Consider the following 22,110-nt stretch of genomic DNA (forward strand, 5'->3'; position numbering starts at 1 on the left):
AACCCTGTAGAAGTCTTTAGAACAGTAAGTACGCAGTAGGAGTGCTGGGTTCTGCTGACTGTTTGGTTGGATGACTCATTGTTCTGGAGCTGCCTGGGCCAAATAGGATGGTTTGCATCCCAGCCCTCTGCCCACTAGATGCCCGTAGCCACACCTTCCAGCTCTGAACTTCCCCGAAACGTCATTGCCAAATGTCCCTTGGGGGTGGCTGCTGGTGAGGAGCTCTATTCCAGTCATAAGTTTGACCCTGAGTGAGATTTATACCCTTGGGAAAGGTGGATTGATATGCTACCTTTCCACAGGGGGGAGGCTGGGGAATCAGCCACCACGTACGGACAGAAATTGGGCACACTTTCATGCTGCTGCCCTCAGGAGCCCTGTATCTGCATGGAGCCTTCCAGAGCCCTGTGGAACATGATAAAGTACCAGCTCAATGTCAGCCTTGCACAGTGGCCTCTCAGCTTAAACAGTGACTTTTGTACCATGGACCTGGGGTTAATGCACCTGTTGGTCTGGCCAAAAAGCCAATAACTCTGTTCTGGAACAAGGGCCTTCCCTCCCTGGTGATGCTGTGTGTTTCTGCAGGTCCAAGGAGGTGGGAGGCCCAGTGCTCTGGGGCCCGGCTTTCACGGTGGTCACCGAACGCTGAAGGGACATGAGGGGGGCCCAGCGGCGAGCTTTCCCAGTCAGAGGTACCTATTGGAGCTTGGCCACTTTTACCACACATGATCCCAGGGCCTTCTGACTGCCTTGGCATTCGTCCGGGTTGTTATCCAGGGACCAGTGTGTGGTGAACAAAAGTGGGGATGCTCAGAGTTTAATTAAGCATCTGTCTTGGGCTTGTGCCCAGATGTTCTGTGATGGGTGAGTCCGAAAATCAATAACCACAGTGAAAGACAGATAGGATAACACTAATGAGCTCAATAATAGCCGCTAGTAACACACGTCCCAACTTTGCAGGCTTCCTGGGGCGGAGGGGGCGGGAGTGATATGCATCCTGAATGCCCAGGAAGGCTAAGCATGGAAATTGGGGTGGGAGTGGACAGGGCCACCTGTGTGGGTCACCGAGAAGCACTGCTGGGCCTGGTGTCGCTAGAGAAACGACTGGACACCCCAGGGAAAAGCAGGCAGGCCTGCCCCCCCACCTCTTAGTAATTCTTAATCTGCTTCCTTTTCTCAAAGTGAGAACATGCCTCACTGTCAGCGGTGCAGATGAGATGAGATGTGGAAAATGCTTCCCACCTGAAGTGTTCCTTAGACGGTGGTGGACGTCACCCCCCGGGAAGTTCCCTCATCAGCCGTTCCCCCTGAAGGAAAACTTTAGATTCTCTTCTCCAGGAAGAGAGCCCCTCCGTGTGTTCTGTGTTCTGGGAGTCAGCCCTCAAATGTGGGTGCTGGAGCTTACCCAGCTCAGGAGGGACTGGGAGGGAAGGATCTGGAAAGCATCACCCCCGGGGCACGTAGCCAGGCCAGAGCTGGTGGCAGCCTGCAGGAGGCTGTGTGGCCAGCTGCAGGACTGGAGTCCAAGTGGGGCTGTGCGGAAACGAGCCCACCCCTGTGGGGGCCTCCTCACCAGGGACTGTGGGGGCCTCCCCACCAGGGACTGTGGAGCCCTGCTAGTCAGTCAGGAAGATGGGCCTGACAGTGGCTGGCGGCAGAGCGAGGACCATCAGGCCCCCAGCACCTCTGCAGTCCCTGCCCCCCTGTGATGGCAACAGCATCCTAGCAGTGGTGACTTCTGCCCACTGTCCATCATCCAATCACACGAGTTCTCCTCCTGGTGTCATAATAGAATGTACCTTTTGTCATTTGAACTACTACTAGGGTATAACTCAGTGGCATTTACACATTCACATGTTGTTGTGCAGCCATCACTTTCTATCTGTTCCTGAAACCTCTCGTTTGACCCCAAACAGAAACTAACCATGAGGCAGTGACTCCCCTTCACCTCCTCCTGCTCCTGGTCACCTCCAATCAACTTCTGTTTCGATGAACTTGCCAAATCAGACTTTCATGTAAGTGGAATCTTACACTATGTGACTTTAATGTCTGGCTTTTGTCGTGGCATACTCCTTCAAAGTTCACTCATTTGTAGCACTTGTCAGTATTTCAGGTCTTGTCATGACTGAATAACACTCTGCTGCATGGATAACCACATTTTCTTTATCCAGTCATGCATGGTTGGATGTTTGGATTGTTGCACCATTTGGCTGCTGTGAATAATTCTACAACAACCACTGGCATGCAGGTTATTGGGTTCCTGTTGGCAGTTCTTTGGGGTGCATACCTAGGAGTTGCTGGGTCATATGGTAACTGTATGGTTAGTGTTTCGAGGTGCTTCCTCTCCTGGAATCTACGGAGAAGTGGCTTCTAGGGAACATAGTCCCTGCTGTGGGTTGGCAGGGCAGGGCCTGACTGAAGATGTTATCTAGTACATTCCTAGTCCATTTGTTGTAGTTTCTGAAGGAGCCTGGTGAGGAGGGCTCTCCCCGATAAACTGAGTGGACTGGCATCTCTGAAATTTAGACCTTTAACCAGCCAGAATGTTCCAGACAGTCAGAGACCACAGAGGTGCCAGAGGAGGTACAATCACAAAGGCAAACAGAGCATGGAAGCTGGGAGATTGCTATGTGTCCTGAACTGATCCCATTTCTTCAGGGGTCTCCTTGTCTACCTGCAGAGGGATTGCCCATGGGTCCTTATTTCTCTATTTATTTTTCTGGCAAATTTCATTTCCCATTGTAAATTCTGCTCTTGTTCCCGCAGACTCAAGGAGCCTAATTAAAACATACACCTGAAAAAAAAAAAAAAAAAAAAAACATACACCTGCACACACACACACACACACACACACACGCATATGTCTAAGCTTGCCCCTTGCCAAGACTGTGCCATTAGCAAGCCTGGCCACAGGATTTCTGCCTAACACCTCACCCGTGACTCACACCACCTCTTGGCTACTTCTCTTTGCTCCCATAAATTACTTATACACTTGTTTCATTCGCAGGTTGTAGGCTCACATGATCCAAACTGAATGATGAGGCATAAAAATCATGGTATAACTTTAGGCTGTCGAGAGTGCCAACCTGGTTAATAAAAACAAAACTATCAAAAATCTTTCCAGGGGTTGAATTAGTAAACCTGGACAGTTGCCTTCAGTTATTTCTGGACCATATGTAAATAGAATGTGAATAATGGATTTGGTTATTTGTTCAAAATAACTGAGAATCAAGTATTTCTTTGTCCCCAGATGCTTATGAAAACTGTATCTTCCCACTCCCTGTTACATTTATGGCCAAGAGAGTGAGGGCAGGTACTAAATCATGCTGTAAAGACTTGGCCAGGAGGGGTTTGAGGCCCAGCACTGCATCTCCATGGGGTGTGCAGGGTCCAGGGTGCATTCCCTGAGGGAGGTGTCCTGAGACTCACGGTCTCAGCCTCAGTGGGGTCAGAGGCCCAGGGCTCACCATGTACTTTCAGCCACTATTTTGCTAGCTGGATTCATTGAAATCATGTTCCTTCATCATCCAAGCCAAAGTAAGAACCACCCTCTACTCTATGCATGACAGAGAGGGCCACCCCACCATGGCCTCTGAGGTAGGTTTCCTGTCCTTTCCCAGCTGTGCATCAAGAACCAATACAGAGGGCAGCCCAGGTGGCTCAGCGGTTTAGCGCCGCCTTCAGCCCAGGGCCTGATCCTGGAGCCCTGGGATCGAGTCCCACATTGGGCTCCCTGCATGGAGCCTGCTTCTCCCTCTGCCTGTGTCTCTGCCTCTCTCTCTTTCTCTGTCTCTCTCGTGAATAAATAAAATCTTAAAAAAAAAAAAAAGAAAGAAAAGAAAAAGAACCAATACAGAATCACTGTCTCTCAGCCTGTTTGCTCCGTTCTGAGGTGGGGGTAATAATACCCATTGCATGGTTATAATAAGGATTATTCAGAAGATAGAAAGATATAAATTTGAGGTCATCAAAGCTACTTTCAGTAGGAGTTTCTGCACTGTACTTAAAATGAGGGCGGGGGGCTTCATGGGTCCATCAGAAGTGACTGTCGCCCTTCACACAGCTTAACTTAACCTGGGTCAGGACACTCTGCAGGGTGTCCTTGAAAGGCACAGCTTTTAGCTTTCAACATATTCTTAAAATAATCTCTAAAAGTGTGGAAGACACATTGCTCTTGTGTTTTTCTTTCAGGAAATGCTACTGTGATCTCTTTTAGAGGCTCTCTGAAATTCTTTCTATTATTAGAACCAAACTCAGCCTCCCACTTGTCCATCAGATTTGGCACTGACAATGTCATCCAGTCCCTGGCCGCCAGCCCCCCTGTTTCACAGCACTTTCCCAGGCAACGTGGGGAAAGTAAAAGGCGTTTGCTTTGGGGAATTGGTGCTACCCAGTGAAGGGAGGGCTCTGTTTCAGCTAGCCTTTTAGTGCACTGCTCAGATTGAACTAATTTTACAAATAGCGGGTCCTCCCCAACCAAGATACAAATCAAATGCCTCCTTCACACAAATTGATTCATGGACATTTTCTTCTATTTCTGACTAACGTGGGCAGGTAATGAAACTCAGTCCCCAGGTGTGCAATAAACAACATAATAAAGTATCCAGTATGAAGTTTGTATCTTTTCCTATAAAATGCATTTGAATTTACAACAGCTGCTATTATTCTATCCAGCTGGCCTGCTAACTCAAATTCCACCCCTAACTAGGCAATGAAAGAATTTGAATCAGGTGGGTAGTTCATTATATTATATAAGTAAGGAGGCACTTTGGATGAATATAAAGAGGCCATAAAAAAGGATTAAAATTCAAAAGGTTTAGATGGCTTTTCTGTTTATTCAAATGCAATAAATGATAGATTGAAGTCATAGTTTATTTGAACCAAACATTTCCTCTCCTATGAGCGCCTTCCTTTCATATATTTGCATTTAGCAAGTCACAAGGCATTAATAAAATATTTAAGAAAACAAAGAAACAATAAATGTAAACTCAGATGGATTGCTTCTCTTTTGGCCTTTTGTGCAATTCCTACAGAACGTGTGTGCCCAAGTGTGCGCGCACAGATTTCAAATCCACTTGTTCTTCAGTGTAGGTTGGGCAAGGTATATTAGTGGAAAATTGTTCCTTGGAGGAAAAGGTAAAATACGTGGGAAGGCAGTTCTTCAGTTTGGGGGTTACAACCTTTGATCTTGTTTCTGCCTTTTTGGGTAGGCCTGGAGAAGTGCAGGATGATGCGTGGGCCCTTCATACGCAGAGCTGATGGACCATTCTCTCTGTGCTCCTTTGTTTAAACTACATGCAGTCTGACAAAACTGCAAACTCCCTGGAGGCAGGAACTAGGCCTTAAACTAGTGTTAGGAGGAGTTTAATAGCTGTTTTCATTTCCTGTTGCAGGAAGTTACCTTCCCCCCCCCCCCCCCGCCCCCATCCTTTAGGTTTGGGTCCATCGTTGTCAAGGTACTAGTCACAAGCAATGGGTAAATGGCATTTAAAAAACTAAAACATGGTACCTTATTAGACATGGCTTTATGTTAAAACATGGCCTTGAGAAGGTTGCCTTGTTTGACTTTTCCAGTCCATGAGAGGGGTAGGAAGTGGCCTCTGTACTAGGAGCTTCCCTAGAGGCTTTGCCCTTCCCTAAACACCAGGTCGTACTTTTAATTCAATTTGTTCATTTACTATCTATGGAAAGCTGACTCTACAAATGTCCGTATTCTCAATTTTGCTGTTGATGAATTATCCAGTTAATCCTTATATGTTGGGAAAGAAGTGGAAATTGTTTTTTCCCATTGTTCAAATTAAACACATGAAGCTGGGAAGGAGGTAAGAATCTCAAGGAGGCATCACAGGAATCCCATGAGAGCTCTTAGATCTCCTAAACTCCTAATTCAGCCACCTATCAGGCACCATCACCTTCGAAGAGTGGAAGAGAATTATATAATTCATGACCCATTTCAATTATTTAACAAGAATTTTAAATTTTTTGAGGCATTGGATGAGTTCTCAAATATTGAATCTAGTTAGAAATGAAAGCCAAAAAATACCCAGGTGGATTTTGCAGATTTAGAAGATAGTCATTTTCTGATGCTAAGACATTATTGCTGTTAAAATGTGAATTTTATTTAGTTTTTATTAAGCTCCTTGCAAAGGAAAAGAGGTCAGCATTATCCCTGTTGAATTTTCAACATGGTGCCATGAAGGTTGACAAATAAATTGTAGAATTTTTCAAATAAAAAAACGCAACAAAACTCAACAACCGAATACCCTCTGGGAAAAAAAAATATAAAACTTGCTATTGTTTTACCTTCTTTCTAGACTGTCCTTGGGGACCATGACTGACAGTTTGTGCATATAAAAATCAAGATCAACTAATGGCTTAGATTGTCACAAACCAAATGTTTATCTTGAGAAATGTGTTTTTAGCTCAGTTAATGTTAGAAATTATAAATGTTAACACTCATCTGTACTAAAGTATTCCTGTGGTTGGAACCCAAAGTGACAGGGATGTGTTATACTGAACCTTAATCTTGGCTTATTAAAGGAGCACCGGTGTGGATGACCAGACTCTGTCACCCTAAATAGGCCTTTTTTGGCATAAGGATTATTTTGAGAAACAGCAGACACAGAGGAAACTCTGAGAAGAGAGTAGAAGTTACCCTTTTGAAAGGGAAACTTACATTTACACAGGAAAGCTCAATTCCTCCCAGGAGGAGGAGGAAGTCTCTAATCTGGAAAGAAGACCAGTGGAGAATGGAGTGGCTTAAATCTACACAACAAACTTTACCCTTGTTTACCATACTTTTTCTGGTCACCTTCCTATAACTCCCCACTCCCACACTCTTCTTCCTTTGACTTAGCTGAGGGTGGTACCGAAGCCCAAGCTCTAGTCACCTCTTTGAGTTATTTCTCCTAGGTTTATGGGAGATACACCCGTTAATAAACCCCAGTTTGTTTTTCTCTTGTTGATCGGTCTGCTGTCACAGGAATCCCAGCTGAGAATCTAGAAGGACAGAAGGAAAGGATTTGCTTTCTCCCCTCTAGGGATCCGCAGTCATAGGTCGGCACAGGTTCTTACCTGCTCTTGGTTTTCCTTCAGTGCTTAGAAACTTGTGAAAATTAATGATGGGAAACATCAGCAGTCAATTGTAGACCCAACAGGAAGAGCTAGACTTGACCTTATAGAGATTTGACCTTGGACATAGATACTCCTCATCCTCTTCCCACCCCCAGCAACAGCTCTTTCTCAGTTCCCTCCAAAGGACTTCGGTTTGTAACACTCCTCCCAACTTACCCCTTTTCCTACTCAAAAGAGCCTGCCTCTCCTCCATTCCCTTGGCTCGCCTGTGGTTTTGCAGCAGCTTGTTTGTCCCGGACTTCAATTCTCTTTTATTCCTGAACAAAGCCATCTTTAACTGGTATTATAATCTTCAGTATCTATTTTTGACGTTAACAATCTTAAAATGCACGTCTTCTGTACCTTTAAAATATAATCAGGATTTTTTTTTTCCTTTTAAGCTCTTAAAAAATTACGTAAGTAATGTTTGTGGAGACAATTCAAATAAGTCAACAAAATACCCTCATAATCTCACTCACTAATCAGAACAGTGATTAAGTTTCTGGATGTTTCAGACTCTACAGTTTTCTCTCCAACTATCAATTCAAAAACAAAGCAGGGTCATATTATAAAGACTTTCCCGTATCCTCCTCTTCACAATTAATGTATCATAAACATTTTTTCATTTCAATAAATATACATATTTGTTATCATTATAGATGAAAATATAGTTGTGACATAGGTTGTCCATAATTTACTCAACTAATTGCCAGTTTTGAACATTGAAGTTGCTTATAATTTTTCTTTTTATAAATGGCATGATATACATCTATGTTCTTTGTTTACTATGTGGTAATTTGCTTAGGATGAATTTTTATAACTGAAATTTTGGGGTCAAAAAGTTGTATATTATTAAAGCCTTTGCTAAATTGCTCTAAAAATATCTAGCAATTTGTATTCTGTATTTATTACTATTTGGCAATTCAGTAGATAATTCTTGCATTCTGTTGGTTTTGGTTTGTACTGTTTATTAGTGGAGAACATATTTTCACATCCTTCCTGGAAATTCTTTTATAATTAGTCTGTTCACATTCTTTACCTATGTTTTCCTCAGGGTAGTCATCTGTAGTATTATTTATTTCTAAGCGCTTTTAAAACATATATGAAGCATATTGATTATTTGTACAGCATACCTTTTATAGACTTATTCCAGTTCTCTTTCTGGTGTCTGACTATAAGGACTTTACCCACAGGGGCTGTCCTTGTATGTGGTCAGTATGTTTCAGGAATTCAGGCTCTCCGTCTTCTTCTCCTCTGTGTTTTTATCAGAATTAAACAACAGTTCTCCACAAAGGTATGGGAATATTCATCTATATTTCCTTCTACTAATTATATTTATGATGAAAAATCGAATCTACCTAAGAAGGAAACAATCAAAGTTGACCCAAACTGATTCCCTATTTATTGAAAATTCTGTCCAGGTTTCCTTTACCAAGTCAGCCATCCAGGCAGCATGGGGTGTCTGATCTAATCCAAAGAAGGTATGTCCTCCTTCAAGGACACTGCAAACTCTTTTCTGAGTGCAAATGGGCCCCTCATCCCCTTGTTTGAGACCTCAGGACCTCAGCTTCCAAATTTGAAGCTACTTCCCAGTACAATTCAGGTACCCCCAGTTTGGATGCTCTTCTGAGTTCTTTCCCCTTTTCTTCTCCTCTGCCTCATCATTTGGCTACTCAGGAGTAGGTTTTGTCGAATCTCCCCTTCCTTGCTGTTCTTTTATATGAGTTAGACTGCTTCCTGGTGGGGAAATAGCCAAGCACTCACCCAGACTGTGGACAAAGGGAAGCTATGCAGCCTTCCAAGCCGTGGCCTGTGACCCTGGGTCCCAGTTTCCCATTGAGACCCATGCTCCTGTATGTGCCTCTCCTATCCTCCACACCCTAAGCTGCTTTGATTCCGCTCTCAGGGGACAAAGACAGAAATGTCATGTTTCTTTGCTTGGGAAGACAAGTGGCACCTTGCATTGGGTAACACTAAGTGCATTTGACCTTTCCAACAAGGAGTTCTGCTGGATATTTTCTCAAATTCTACTCCTTATCTAGGAACTCAGTTCCATTTATTCATGCAACAAATACTTATTGATCCACTGTAGTGTGTCTGAAACTGATCAAAGTTTTGGCAATAGAAAATAAGCCGAAGTTCCTGAATTTGGGGAGTTTACATCCTGTCGAGTATTACTTTCACTCTTCCCTTTATTGCAGATAATAATTTATGCACCTGTCCTGCTGCTCTCCACTTGCCTCACCATGGATTATACTTTTCCTGAGGTCAGGCATCCAGGTCTTACTGAGCTCTGGCTTCATGTTGCACCGAGCATACATCAGGGTCAGGGCTTCTGCTGAACTGAAATTATAGAGTAATGCTGCCCTATGGTGCTATCTCTGTTCTGATCCCAACTATAGGGATTAGAAAATTCCCAGGGGCATTTGGAGAGAGAGATGCATAACAATAACTTCTCACTTTTATTCTGCAGAAACACTTTAAAGTGTTGCTTCTCAGTTTTGGTACTGTTGATGTCTTGGGTCAGATTATTCTTGTTGGGCAATGTCCTGTGAGTGGCAGGGTGTTTAATAACGTTCTCAGCCTCTGTCCACTAGGTGCCAGTAGCACCACCTGCCTCCCTGGTTGTGATAACTAAAAATGTGTCCAGATAATGAACTAGCCCCGAAGGGACAAATTTGCTTTGCTTTGATTGAGAGCCACACTGCCCTAGAGATTTGTGGTAGATTAAACATGGCCACAAATTCTTTGGTTCTACTTTTTTGAGACGTGAGAAAGTCTGTGTTCCCTTAAATCTGTGATCACTTTAACCAAAAGTATACTGCAGAAGTGATGTCGTGAGCCTTCTGAGACTTGACCTTGGAGCTCTGGGCCACTAGGTGAGAAATCTCATTGCCCTGAGGCTGCCATGGAGGCATGCGAGAGGTGGAGAGGCTCTGGAAGGTGTGTGTGTGTGTGTGTGTGTGTGTGTGTGTGTGTGTGTGTGTTGAGAGAGAGAGAGAGAGAGGAGGGATCACATGCACACACTGAGGAACCCACTGCCTACACAAGCCCTTCCTGAATTCTCAACCCACAAAACGATGAGCAAAATGAAATGGTTGTTTTAAGTCCCTACTCTTGGGATAGTTTGAACACAGCAATAGAAGCTGGAACAAAACACTTTTTGAAGGTAGAGCGGTTCAATAATTGATTATTTACCATATCAACATCACAGATTTCGGTCATTAGCATAATTCCTATAAGCAAAGAGTGGAGGAGCGTCAGGAATCTGTTGTGACGCTGCCATTACTTCTGTTTCTAATGGATAACCCTCATGTTCTTTTATTTATCTCCCTCCCATCGGGTTGACAATATGAAGCAGAAAATTGTTAACGTACTTTCTACTCCCTCTTAATATTATTTAGTTTTTAAATTTGAAAGCACTTTATCATTAGCTAATTCATTTAGTAGTCTTTTAAAATATGCAAATTTATCTTTCTCAATTAGCATTTGATAATAATAGAATAAATTGGAAGAGAACTTTTATTTTTATTCTATCCTCATTACATACAGATATAGTTCGGAAAAAAGAACTATTTGTTAAGGAAATTATTTTGCTCTAAGTCACTAAGTGAATATAATTAGGGAAAAAAATGAAATATACCACATGGCATTAAGATTGAAATTGTGGTTTTCCAGGTGTGACTATTTTTTCCTCCTAAGTAATTATGTTGTGAAGCCACAGCACATTATACTTTAGGTATCTGTGATGACCTAGTGAAATAACGGATATGGGCATCAAAACACAAGTCCACCTAGGACTGTCTTGGAAGTGGTGCTGAGTAAAGGAGAATCTGGCTGTGGGAGCTCGGCCTCGGCTCGGCTTGGGCCTCTGCATCTCAGTTCCTTTTTCCAGAGAGCAGTGTACTTAGTCCCTGATGCATGTAACTGTAAACTCTTATGAAATATTCCCAATTTTCAGCAAATATAATCTACATCGAAATTGGCTTCAGTTATAGCAAAAATCAATAGATGAGAAAGAGCTTCTTACTAGAAAATATACCTCTCACAATGTGCTAATTTAATCTTCCCCACCCAACATTGTTGGTTTCATCATTTCTGTTTTGTAAATGAAGAAATAGGCCCCAAGAAGTTAGGGGAAGAGGAGTCCCAAGGTCCACACTTAAAATGGAAATCTGCCCTTTGGATCTCTGGACTCTGGACTCCTTTCCCAGGGCCCTTCCAGGAGGATTTTTCCTCCATCAGCAAATGTTGCTCCCAGGGTACCCTGGGCTGGGGTACAGCATGATCAGTAGTCAGGCTCTTGGAAGCAAGTGTGAGCAGGTAGGGGGACAAGGGTGAAGTTAAATAGTTTGGATACTCCTATTGGTAAAGACAACTTAGCTGCTAAATGAATGGCCGGATTAAACACAAACTCCTTCATTACGGGCTGGTTAACTTGTTTGGCGTCCTGGCTCTCATGGTGCCTCTGAACTGAGAATCCTGCTTACCATCGGTGGGTTGAGCTAATAGTAAGTTGAGGGCATGATTTCCTGGCTGTGAATTAAAATCTCCTGGGAACTTTGACAAATCTGAGAATCCTGAACCTTTCTAACTCAATTGCTCTGTGTTGGTGGACCAGACATTGGTGATTTAAAAAAATACCTATTTTCAAAAGAAAAACCATTGCGTTGGGATGAGGAATTTTCTTTCCTTCTTCCAGTGGATATATTTAGTGTAATAACTGTGGTTATTGCCAGCTGTCTTCTCCACCTTATGCCAGATTTATGTAATAATCACTTCTCAACAATTATTTGTCACATGATTACATGATGTTTTGGTGACTTTATATCCTGTGTTTCCATCACATTCATGACAATTTCATCTTCAGGGATAAAATGACTGTAAGGTTTAACCTGCCAATACCATAGGAGAACTTGAACCCAAGTCCCTTCGTGCCAGACATTTGCATTTACCCTGCAAGCCACAGAAGGAAAATCTCACTGCAGCCAGTGGCCCGGTCATCTTATACATTCCCTGGTGTGAATGCCATAATCATGCATTTCTAACAATTGCCCTCAGATGTTCTTTGAGCACCTTACTGTTCTGTTTAACTTAGAATTGGTCATAGAAAAAAAATGCAATCTAAGAAGGGCTCCTCCCCTCCTTTCTGGATTCTGCACATTTTCTTTTTATGCAGGATATGGTAGCCAGTAGCTGTCAGCATCCCAGCTCTGGACCTTGGGACCTCCAAGGCGCTCTTGGCAATAGCAGTGGAGGGAACAGTGTGGTCTCTGAGCTCCATCCACATGGTATGCCCTTCCTTCATCACACGGGAACCTCCTAGCTCTTTATAGCCCCAGTGTCATTGTTTACTAGTCACATGCTGGTCTCATGTTTTCATGGGCAGCTTGTGACATAGCCTTAGACTCTTAAGAAAATAGTACCTCATGGCCAACCTGGCCTGCCTAGCCAGCCTGTACAAAGGCATGTGGAATAGGCATTTTCCCTTCTCTGTCCCTGGATCTTAGTCCATGTGGTGAAGTCCTTGGACCCCCTCTTAGAATAACCTCTCTAAATGTGCAAAGCACTATGTTTACAAAGGAAACAAATTATATACAAATGCAGTTATCTACTATGAAAGAATGAATTTGTGATAACGTTAACTTAGGTACTTTATTAATGAATGAAAGGACATCTGATGTGCATCGATGACTAAGATAATTAGAAGCAGTGATGAATGACATTTGCAGCGATCCTATGTAAAATGAAACACTGCGGGGGTCCTCACCTGGGTAGGCTGCCTGCACTGATCATGGGAGTAAATGCTAAATTTTCATTAGCGGTGAGTGAAATAAAGACATGAACTTTTCCCATCTGAAGGCCCCGATATGTTCTCTCCGCAGCCTCCTTAGGTATTCACAAAATGGAGTTTTGTGGGATGTTAATAGGTATTAGGATTTAAAACAGCTCTGTGGTTAGAGACACTTGGAACATGCTCTGTTGAACAAAGTAAAACAAGTTCCTTTATTGCAGAACTTTTAAGATCCTTCAGATCTATTCTAAATCTCCAAGGGGCCATTTTCAAACCATTGCACCAAGTAACTCTTGAGAGGAGCGCATCCCGAAGGCAGAAGCACTTCAGGAATACCCCGATAACGAGGGCCAGCCGCAGGTTCCCGGTGCCGGGCAGCCGAGCCCAGCCCGGCTGGAAGCACAGGCTGGAAGGGCTCCCCGCTGCCTGCCTGGGGCACCTCAGCCCTGAGCCGAGGGTGTCCAGAACTCGGGTGGATTGTAGACCCGGCCCTTCCCAGGATGCGCTGCCTCTGCCTCGGGGGTCCTGCAGACCCGAGAGCCTGCAGCTGTCAGGAGTGGCCTCGGGAGTCACTTCGGATTCTTGAGGAGAGGGTTGCCAAACCGCCCGCAGACCCTGCCCCTACCCAGTCTGCCTTTTGGGTCCTATTCCCCACTTCATCACCTTTCAACACTTGTCTCACAGTCTCCAGGGAAACAAAGACCCATCCTTCTCATGGGGGCTGTACATGTTTGGCTTTTTAAAAAAAATTTAATTAAAAAATTTTTTTATTACTCTTCTTTCTCAAAGGGAAGTGCATTGTTTACTTACAGCAAGGACACAAGGTTCAATACTACATGCCCCTTCCCTGCCAGGTACTGTGCTGAGAGCTTCATTCCTGCCCAGGCCTTGGAGACAATGCTACAGGTTCTGAATCACAGTCTCTTTGAGGAGACAGCAGGCAATGGCTGACTTCTGCAGGTCTGGGCCTGGTTGGCTGGTGTGGACTATGTAGCTCTGGGATTAGTGGCTGACACTGGAATCTGGGAGATTTCTTTGACAGCCTTCACTGATTTTTGTCTCCTTTGGTGGGAAAGGATGGGATGGAGCAAGGAGACGGAACTGGGCAATTTGAGGAACGTGGAGTGTGGGGACATCACTGTGTAGACCGTCAGCCTGCCTCCTTGAGAGGACCAACTCCTGTCTCTTTCTAGAGCACACCATCTTTCTTTTGAATGATCAAAGAAACCATTCAAGAGTGAAATGAAGGGCTCCTTATCTCCCTACAGGATCTGAGCTCAATATTGTGAAATGAGAGGGCGATAATTGACCAATCACATATCAAATGAATACACCGGACCTTCACCTATCACCAGCAATTTCATGCCATAATTGACAATAAACCGCTGCTTTTGAAAATACTTCTGCAATAGCATCAGTGCTGCTATTGTTTTTTGGGGATTGTATTTTTTTATTTCAGAAAATGCGATCTCCTTTCAACCACCTCAAGCTCACCCTGCCAACTCAATGCTTTCACATACTCCCAGATTTTCAATCTCCACTTCCTGGTTTTTGCTTGTTTGACGTTTGAAGATATTGAAGGGTAAGGCAGCATATCCACTACTCAAAAAATATTTTCTTATCATTGATATGTACCAGATACATAAGCTAAATAAGTTGGCACATGTTTTTATATCTACATGTTTTCCATTAAACATGTAGTTTCTTACATACGCATCAGAAAAGTGACTTGAAGCTCTTTTATTATATAGTTTCATTTGAAAGAACTTCTTATTCCCCCCCCACCAAGACCAGTCCTTTAAAGTTGTTTATTTGTTTTGCAATCATTCATTTACTGAATGTGTACTCTCAGCCAGGCACTGTATTAGGCATTCAAATACAGACAGATGCTTCATGCAGTCCTGCTTTGAGAACAGAACAACAGAATAATTTCTGTGTTATTAAATAATAGTTTAATCCAGGAGTTTAGGAAGAAAAGAAGATTAAAATACAAGATTAAATAATTTAGTGATCCCAAAGAGATCATCTGAGGAAAGGGACATTAAATTTTTAGAAATTATTGCATAATCTTATTTTGACCAAGATGACTGAAACTAAAGTTAAAGCAGTATTTATTGCCCTTACTTGAATGTGTGCCCAATTATGTAGTATATTTAAGAATATTAAATGTGGGTGCACCTGAGTGGCTCAGTTGGTGAAGCATCTGCCTTTGGCTCAGGTTATGATCTTGCAGAGTCCTGGGATGGAGACCTGAGTCCCAGCTCCCTGCTTAGTGGGGAGCCTGCTTCTCCCTCTCCCCTTCACCACTGCTCATGCTCTCTCTCAATCTCTCTCTCTCAAATAAATAAAATTCAAAAAAAGAATATTAAATATGTATACAGATATAGTAGAATCAAAGCCATACATTTTCATTAAAACCATGGCTAAGAATTTGAACATGACTATGGACTTCTTTGTGTGTTTGTGTGTGCATGTGTGTATTTGTTGAGATAGCTGTACATAAGCTTCAATAAATCTGAATTTAAGGTTTAGGCTTTTATCCAGGAAATGTATCACAAAGACTCTGGAGAAAAAGCCAGTTGATAATTTAATGAAAAATTTGGAAGCTCCAATGAAAACTAAGCCTAAGCTATGTGCTACCAGAGGTTTTTCTAAATTCTTCAGAGCTTACTTTAGCTTCAGGTATTTAAAAGTCAACCCTGTTTTGATTTAAAGGTTTAAACAGCTTAGAGTTTTCTAACAGAGATTTAAAGAATTTGAAGAAGGGCAGGCCAGTTAATCCTAAATGTGAATTCAGTTGAAATACTGATTCAGGGTTTAAAAAATCATAATAGTTGGCAGAAATGGGAAGCACTCTCTTCACGTGATCTACCTTTGATGTTTAAACTAATCTTCAAATGCTTTTTTGGACACCAAAGACAAAGGTTGACCACTGAGCTACCTGGGCACCTCTGCTGAGTAAAATCAAAATATGCACACAGCCTTTGTGATCCTGGACCCGGCTCCCATATCCGTTTCACATTATCTGCTGGCTTGTTTCTTCTCAAGAAACAAGGATGGGCTCCGGTTCTATCAAGTTATGGGATGGGGGCCATAAAGCTCTGGTGAGTGGAATAACATGCTGGGCAAGATTGTGAATCAGGACACTGAGGGAGACATGCTCAAAGCCAACAGTGAAATAACTCTCAGTTTCTTGGTACAGTTAGGATGGAGTCTGAAGTAGTCACTCTTGGGGTTTAGAATTTAAACTCTGGGTAAGAAAGGGAGGGCATCTTGGAGGTTCCTGTAATGTAATGGGAAGGACTCTGCACAGTGAGGTCTAGAAAGCTGGGTCCATCCTACCAAAGACCTTGATGGGACAGTTATAACTGGCAGTGGATTGGAAAGGAAGGAGAGGGGGGGCTCTTGGAAATCATGGCATTAGCTTTCCTCTTTCCCTTCCAGCACCCACTGTTGGGACACTGGTCGTGGCTTCACCATTGCTGGTTGGAGTGTTCTGAAGCAAGTCATTGCCCTTTTCAGCCTCAGTATTCTCTGCTACACAGTGGGAATAATCCCACATGCCTGGTGCAATGCGAGGTGTTGCTTGTAGAGTCATATTCAACCATGTAGAGTAAGTAGCATACTTGTAATGACGTGAAACATATTTTAGGGGATCCCAAGGTGACTCAGCAGTTTAGCGCCTACCTTTGGAACTTTCTCTCTCTGTCTCTCTGTGTCTCTTATAAATAAATAAATAAAATCTTTTTTTAAAAAAAGAAACATGTTTTAGGCATGTGTGTGTGTGTGTGTGTGTGTGTGTGAAAGATTTTCCAGGCTCCTATATTTGTTTATTTTTAACCTTGATTCTCTGCTATATTTACTGTACATCCTCCTTTTTATTTCATTTAATTTTTTAAATGAAGATTGTATATATTTAAAGTGCACGATGTGATGATTCCATGTACATATACATAATGAAAAGATCACTGCGTTTCTTTTCGCATGGCTACCATTTTGTATGCATGTGGTAAGAGCAGCTGAAATCTACTCTTAGCAAATTTCCAGTATTCAATATTAGCTGTATTATTAACTGTATTATTATTAATTCTAACTGTATTGTTAACTGTATCTATACTCATCAGGCTGTACACTAGATCTCTAGACTTACTCATCCTATGTAACTGTAACTTTTTTACACTTTACCAACATCTTCCTATTTACTCCACCTCCTACTCCTGGTAACTACATCTATTTATTTACCTTTTTCAAGTTTCTGCATGTAAGTGAGAACATTCAGGGATTTTTCTTTCTGTGCCTGGCTTATTTCACTTAGCAATGACCTCGACGTTCATCCATGTTGTTGCAAATGGCAGGATCTTTCTTAAGACTGAAAAATATTCCATTGTATGTATAGACAACATTTCCTTTTTCCATTAATTCTTTGACAATTAGGTTGTTTATGTATCTTGGTGACTGTGAATAATGCTGCAGTGAGCATGCAGGCACAGATATCTCTCCCAGGTACTAATTTCACTTCCTTTGGTTATAGGCCCGAAAGAGAGATTTCTGGGTCACAATGTATTTCTATGTTAATTTTTTTGAAATTCATACTGTTTTCCATAATGGCTGTACTAATTTATATTCTCATCAACACAGTACAAGAGTTTCTTTTTCTCCATACTTTTGCCAACACTGATGTTTCTTTTTTTTTTGATAATAGACAACCTAACAGCTGTGAGGTGATACTTCGTTGCAGTTTTGATTTGCATTTCCCTGATGAGCAGTGATGTTGAACACCTTTTCAGACACCTGTTGACTATTTTTATGACTTCTTTGGAAAAATGTCTATTAGGGTTCTCTGCCCTCTTTTAAATCTTTTTTTTCTATTGTTATATAGTTGTACGAGTTTGTTATATATTTTGGATATTAACTCATCAGATATATAATTTGCAAATATTTTCTCTCAATCCTTAGGTCACTTTTTCATTTTTTTTTTCTTTTTCTTTGTGGAAGCTTTTTACTTTGATGAGTCAACTTGTTTATTTTTGCTTTTGTTGGTGGAATTTTTGGTGCCACAAACAAAAAATCATTGCTGAGGCCAAAGTCAAAAAGCTTTTTCTCTATGTTTTCTTCTAGGAGTTATGCTTTTAGGTCCTATGTATATGTCTTTAAGTCATTTTGAGTTTATTTTTGTGTATGGTATAAGATAAAGGTCCAGTTCATCCTTTTCAATGTGGATACCCAGTTTTTCCAACACTATTTATGGAAGTGATTATCCTTTCTCCATTGAGTATTCTTGGATCCTCTGTCAAATACTTGTTGACTGTATGCGCAGGGGTTTATTTTGGGGCTCTTTCTTCTATCCCATTGGTCTGTGGGGCCTATTTTTATGTCAGTACCACACTGCTTTGATTACTATAGTTTTACAAAATAATTTTAAATTAGGACTGTGTTGCTTTTAACTCTGTTCTTCTTTCTCAAGATTGCTTTGACTGTTCAGGGTCTTTTGTAGTTCCATTAGAATTTTAGAATTAGGTCGGGCGGTTTGAACGAGACGAAGACGGAATCGAAGCCGGGCACAGGCAGTGGACGCGGTCCCGCAGAGAGCCGAAGATGGCAGTGAACGTATACTCAACGTCCGTCACCAGTGATAACCTAAGTCGACATGATATGCTGGCCTGGATCAATGAGTCTCTGCAGCTGAATCTGACAAAGATTGAACAGTTGTGCTCAGGGGCTGCCTATTGTCAGTTTATGGACATGCTATTCCCTGGCTCCATTGCCTTGAAGAAAGTGAAATTCCAGGCTAAACTAGAGCATGAATACATCCAGAACTTCGAAATACTACAAGCAGGTTTTAAGAGAATGGGTGTTGACAAAATAATTCCTGTGGACAAATTAGTAAAAGGAAAGTTTCAGGACAATTTTGAATTTGTTCAGTGGTTCAAGAAGTTTTTTGATGCAAACTATGATGGAAAAGACTATGACCCTGTAGCTGCCAGACAAGGTCAAGAAACTGCAGTGGCTCCCTCCCTTGTTGCTCCAGCTCTGAACAAACCGAAGAAACCTCTTAGCTCTAGCAGTGCAGCTCCACAGAGGCCCATTGCAACACAGAGAACTACTGCAACCCCTAAGGCTGGCCCGGGTGTGGTGCGAAAGAATCCTGGTGTGGGCAACGGGGATGATGAAGCAGCTGAATTGATGCAGCAGGTCAATGTATTGAAACTTACCGTCGAAGACTTGGAGAAAGAGAGAGATTTCTACTTTGGAAAGCTAAGAAACATTGAATTGATTTGCCAGGAGAACGAAGGGGAAAACAACCCTGTATTGCAGAGGATCGTGGACATTCTCTATGCCACAGATGAAGGCTTTGTGATACCTGATGAAGGGGGCCCACAGGAGGAACAAGAAGAGTATTAACAGCCTGGACCAGCAAAGCAACATCCGAATTCTTCACTCCAAATCATGTGCTTAACTGTAAAATATCCCCTTTTATTATTCTTAGAGGACTCACTGGTTTCTTTTCATGAGCAAACAGTACCTCTTCTTAAAGTGCACTTTGCAGAAGTTTCACCCCTTTTCCAATGAGTTTGAGTTAGGAGCTTTTACCCTGTAGCAGAGCAGTATTAACATCTAGTTGGGTCACCTGGGGAACAGAGAGGCTGACCATGGGGCTCACTGTGTGGATGCTGGTAACACTCACTGCTGGAGAAGGTGCTTTTATGTCATACACTGAGGTGGAGTCCTCAGTAGAGAAATGTAAAGACTGATTTGAATTTTAAGCTAATGTGAAATCTTGGCAGAGAACGTTTTAATAAATAAATGCCTTAAGAGTATTTAAAATATGCTTCCATATTTCAAAATATAAAATGTACCATGACAGGAGAATTTTACATGTTTGACAGGGTGTCTGGGAAGGAAGGGCCAGACCTCTGGACCTTTGGAATCTGCTGTTCACAGGCCTTGCAGGGCTGCTTGAATCCTCAAAGACCTAGACCTTGGCTCAAAAGGGAAATTTAAAAAGTTGCTCTGTAAAGCCATTTGGTGTCCTTGACCAATCGTATCCCTCCTCTAAGAAGCAAGAGGCATTGTTGCTTGGATGAATAGAGGGCATGTTTCAGCCCTGAGATGTTGAAGAGCTTGAATTTCCTTGAACATTTCTCTGACGATTTTTCCAGTTATCCCTGAAATTTCTATGTATTGTGTTTTTGGGAAATGAGGTGTGTCCAGTTTCTAAATCTAACAACTACTTTTGGGGACTTGCCCACATCTCTGGGATTTGAATGGGGGTCATGTCCCATTTTACTGTCTTTTAAGTTTACATTGAACATGTTTCTCTTCTCTGCTCCCTGTGCCCACTGGGGACTCCTCTTTGGCTCCTTAAAGTTTGCTGCTTAGAGTGTAAGTTCAGCAGGCAGGTGGTCACGCTGCAAGTCTTTCTAGACCTCTGGCAAAGGGAGTGACCAGTGAAGGCCATCGCTACCTTAGGATCTGCAAGGCTGGGTGTTCTCGGTACCTGCTGTCCACCACCCTCCACTGTTATCGGAATACTTTGCCAGTGCACTAATCTCTTTGGAGATAAAATTCGTTAGCGTGTTACTAAATGTTAATTTTCTTTTGCAGAGGATACAGTACCGTGTCTGAATTAATTATTAATATTTAAAATATTTCATTCCTTAACTCTTCCTCATTGCTTTGCCCCTAGCCTATTCAGTTCCTTTGTTTGGCAGAATTCTGCAAAATGTGTGTCACCCACTACTGAGATTGTTCAGCCCCTGATGTATTTGTATTGATTTGTTCCTGGTGGTAGCTTGTCCTAAAATGTGTGTAGAAAGCAGATATTTTATGATAAAATTGTTGTGTAGTGCATGCTCTGTGTGGAATTCAGAGGAAAACCCAGATTCAGTGATTAACAATGCCAAAAAATGCAAGTAACTAGCCATTGTTCAAATAACAGTGGTGCTATTTCTCTTTTGTGGCCTTTTAGACTTTTGTTGCCCTAAAATACCATTTTATTGGGAACCCATTTTCCACCTGGTCTTTCTTGACAGGGTTTTTTTCTACTTTAAACAGTTTCTAAATAAAATTCTGTATTTCAAGAGAAAAAAAAAAAGAATTTTAGAATTATTTTGTTCTATTTCTGTGAAAAATGTCATTGGATTTTTTGTAAGCATTGCACTAAATCTGTATATTGCTTTGGATAGTATGGGCATTTTAACATATTAATACTTTCTATCTATGAACATGGCATCTTTCCATTTCTTTATGTCTTCAATTTCTTTTATCAGTGATTTATAGTGTCCAGTGTACAGCTCTTCCACCTCTTTGGTTAAATTTTTTTCCTATGTATTATATTCTTTTGGATGCAATTGGATATGGGATCATTTTCTTGGTTTCATTTTCGTTTTCAAGCATGTTGTTGGTGAAAAAATTCAACTAATTCTTGTATGTTGATTTTGTCTCATGCAACTTTCTTGAATTTGTTTGTTCTCATAGCTTTTTGTGTGTGCATGATCCTTTTTATGACACTGTGTAACCACAAGTTAACACAATAAGGAGGACAATAGACTAATTATAACTAAATTAACCAAATAAAATTCCTTTTTTCCCCTCAATTGTTAACTCCAAGCCAAACCAATTCTTAAATTGAAATATTTGAAGCAACTACTTCACTTTCCTTTTGCAAATCAAATAAAGAAAGGCAGCAGGATTTCCAGACGAAAGAAAGCACTTAAGATTAGTTTCTTCTAGTTTGCCAGATGCCTTGGAAATGTCACTCACCTGCTGCGGTTTTCAGGCCTTTCTCTGTTATAATGAGCAATGTTAACCTATTTCATGTGATTTTTGTGAGAAAAAGGAATAGGATCTCCATTGCTTAGTTAAAATTAAAGAGCTGGGCTGCCCGGGTGGCTCAGTGGCTTAGTGCCGCCCTCAGCCCAGAGCGTGATCCTGGAGACCGGGGATCGAGTCCTATGACGGGCTCCCTGCATGGAGCCTGTTTCTCCCTCTGCCTCTCTCTGTGTCTCTCATGAATGGACAAATAAAATCTTAAAAAAAAGTGAACCGTCTTTGTAAGTGCCTGCTGCTGATGACAGTTTTGATAATAATTATATTGGAGACACCTTAGTGGGAAGTAGTTTTACTGAGGCCTTCATTTTACTTCCTAGCTTGTGCAGGTCTGAAGGAAAGGACAGGTACCAATTAGTGTTGAGGGGCATGTT

General features: G+C 41.9%; 1 protein-coding gene and 1 long non-coding RNA gene across 2 annotated transcripts in view; both read left to right on the top strand.

Annotated features, from left to right (window-relative positions):
• The first annotated feature begins 1,832 nt into the window (after positions 1-1,832).
• LOC140610758 (uncharacterized) overlaps positions 1,833-22,110 on the top strand; it is a 29,602-nt gene continuing 9,324 nt past the window's right edge. Inside the window, exon 1 of the long non-coding RNA XR_012012294.1 lies at positions 1,833-2,015. This is a non-coding gene — a long non-coding RNA (uncharacterized lncRNA). The remainder of the gene's footprint in view (positions 2,016-22,110) is intronic.
• On the top strand, positions 18,426-21,002 carry LOC140630251 (microtubule-associated protein RP/EB family member 1). The gene has a single exon (XM_072820078.1). It carries the CDS (start codon positions 18,503-18,505, stop codon positions 19,307-19,309), a length of 807 nt encoding a protein of 268 aa, XP_072676179.1. The 5' UTR covers positions 18,426-18,502; the 3' UTR covers positions 19,310-21,002.

Source organism: Canis lupus, chromosome 1 (assembly GCF_048164855.1).
Source record: "Canis lupus baileyi chromosome 1, mCanLup2.hap1, whole genome shotgun sequence".
NCBI classification, from domain to species: domain Eukaryota; kingdom Metazoa; phylum Chordata; class Mammalia; order Carnivora; family Canidae; genus Canis; species Canis lupus.

What these genes read in the sequence shown, in the direction of transcription:
- LOC140630251 (XM_072820078.1), top strand. Translation starts at nt 18,503, where the DNA reads ATGGCAGTGAACGTATACTCAACGTCCGTCACCAGTGATAACCTAAGT.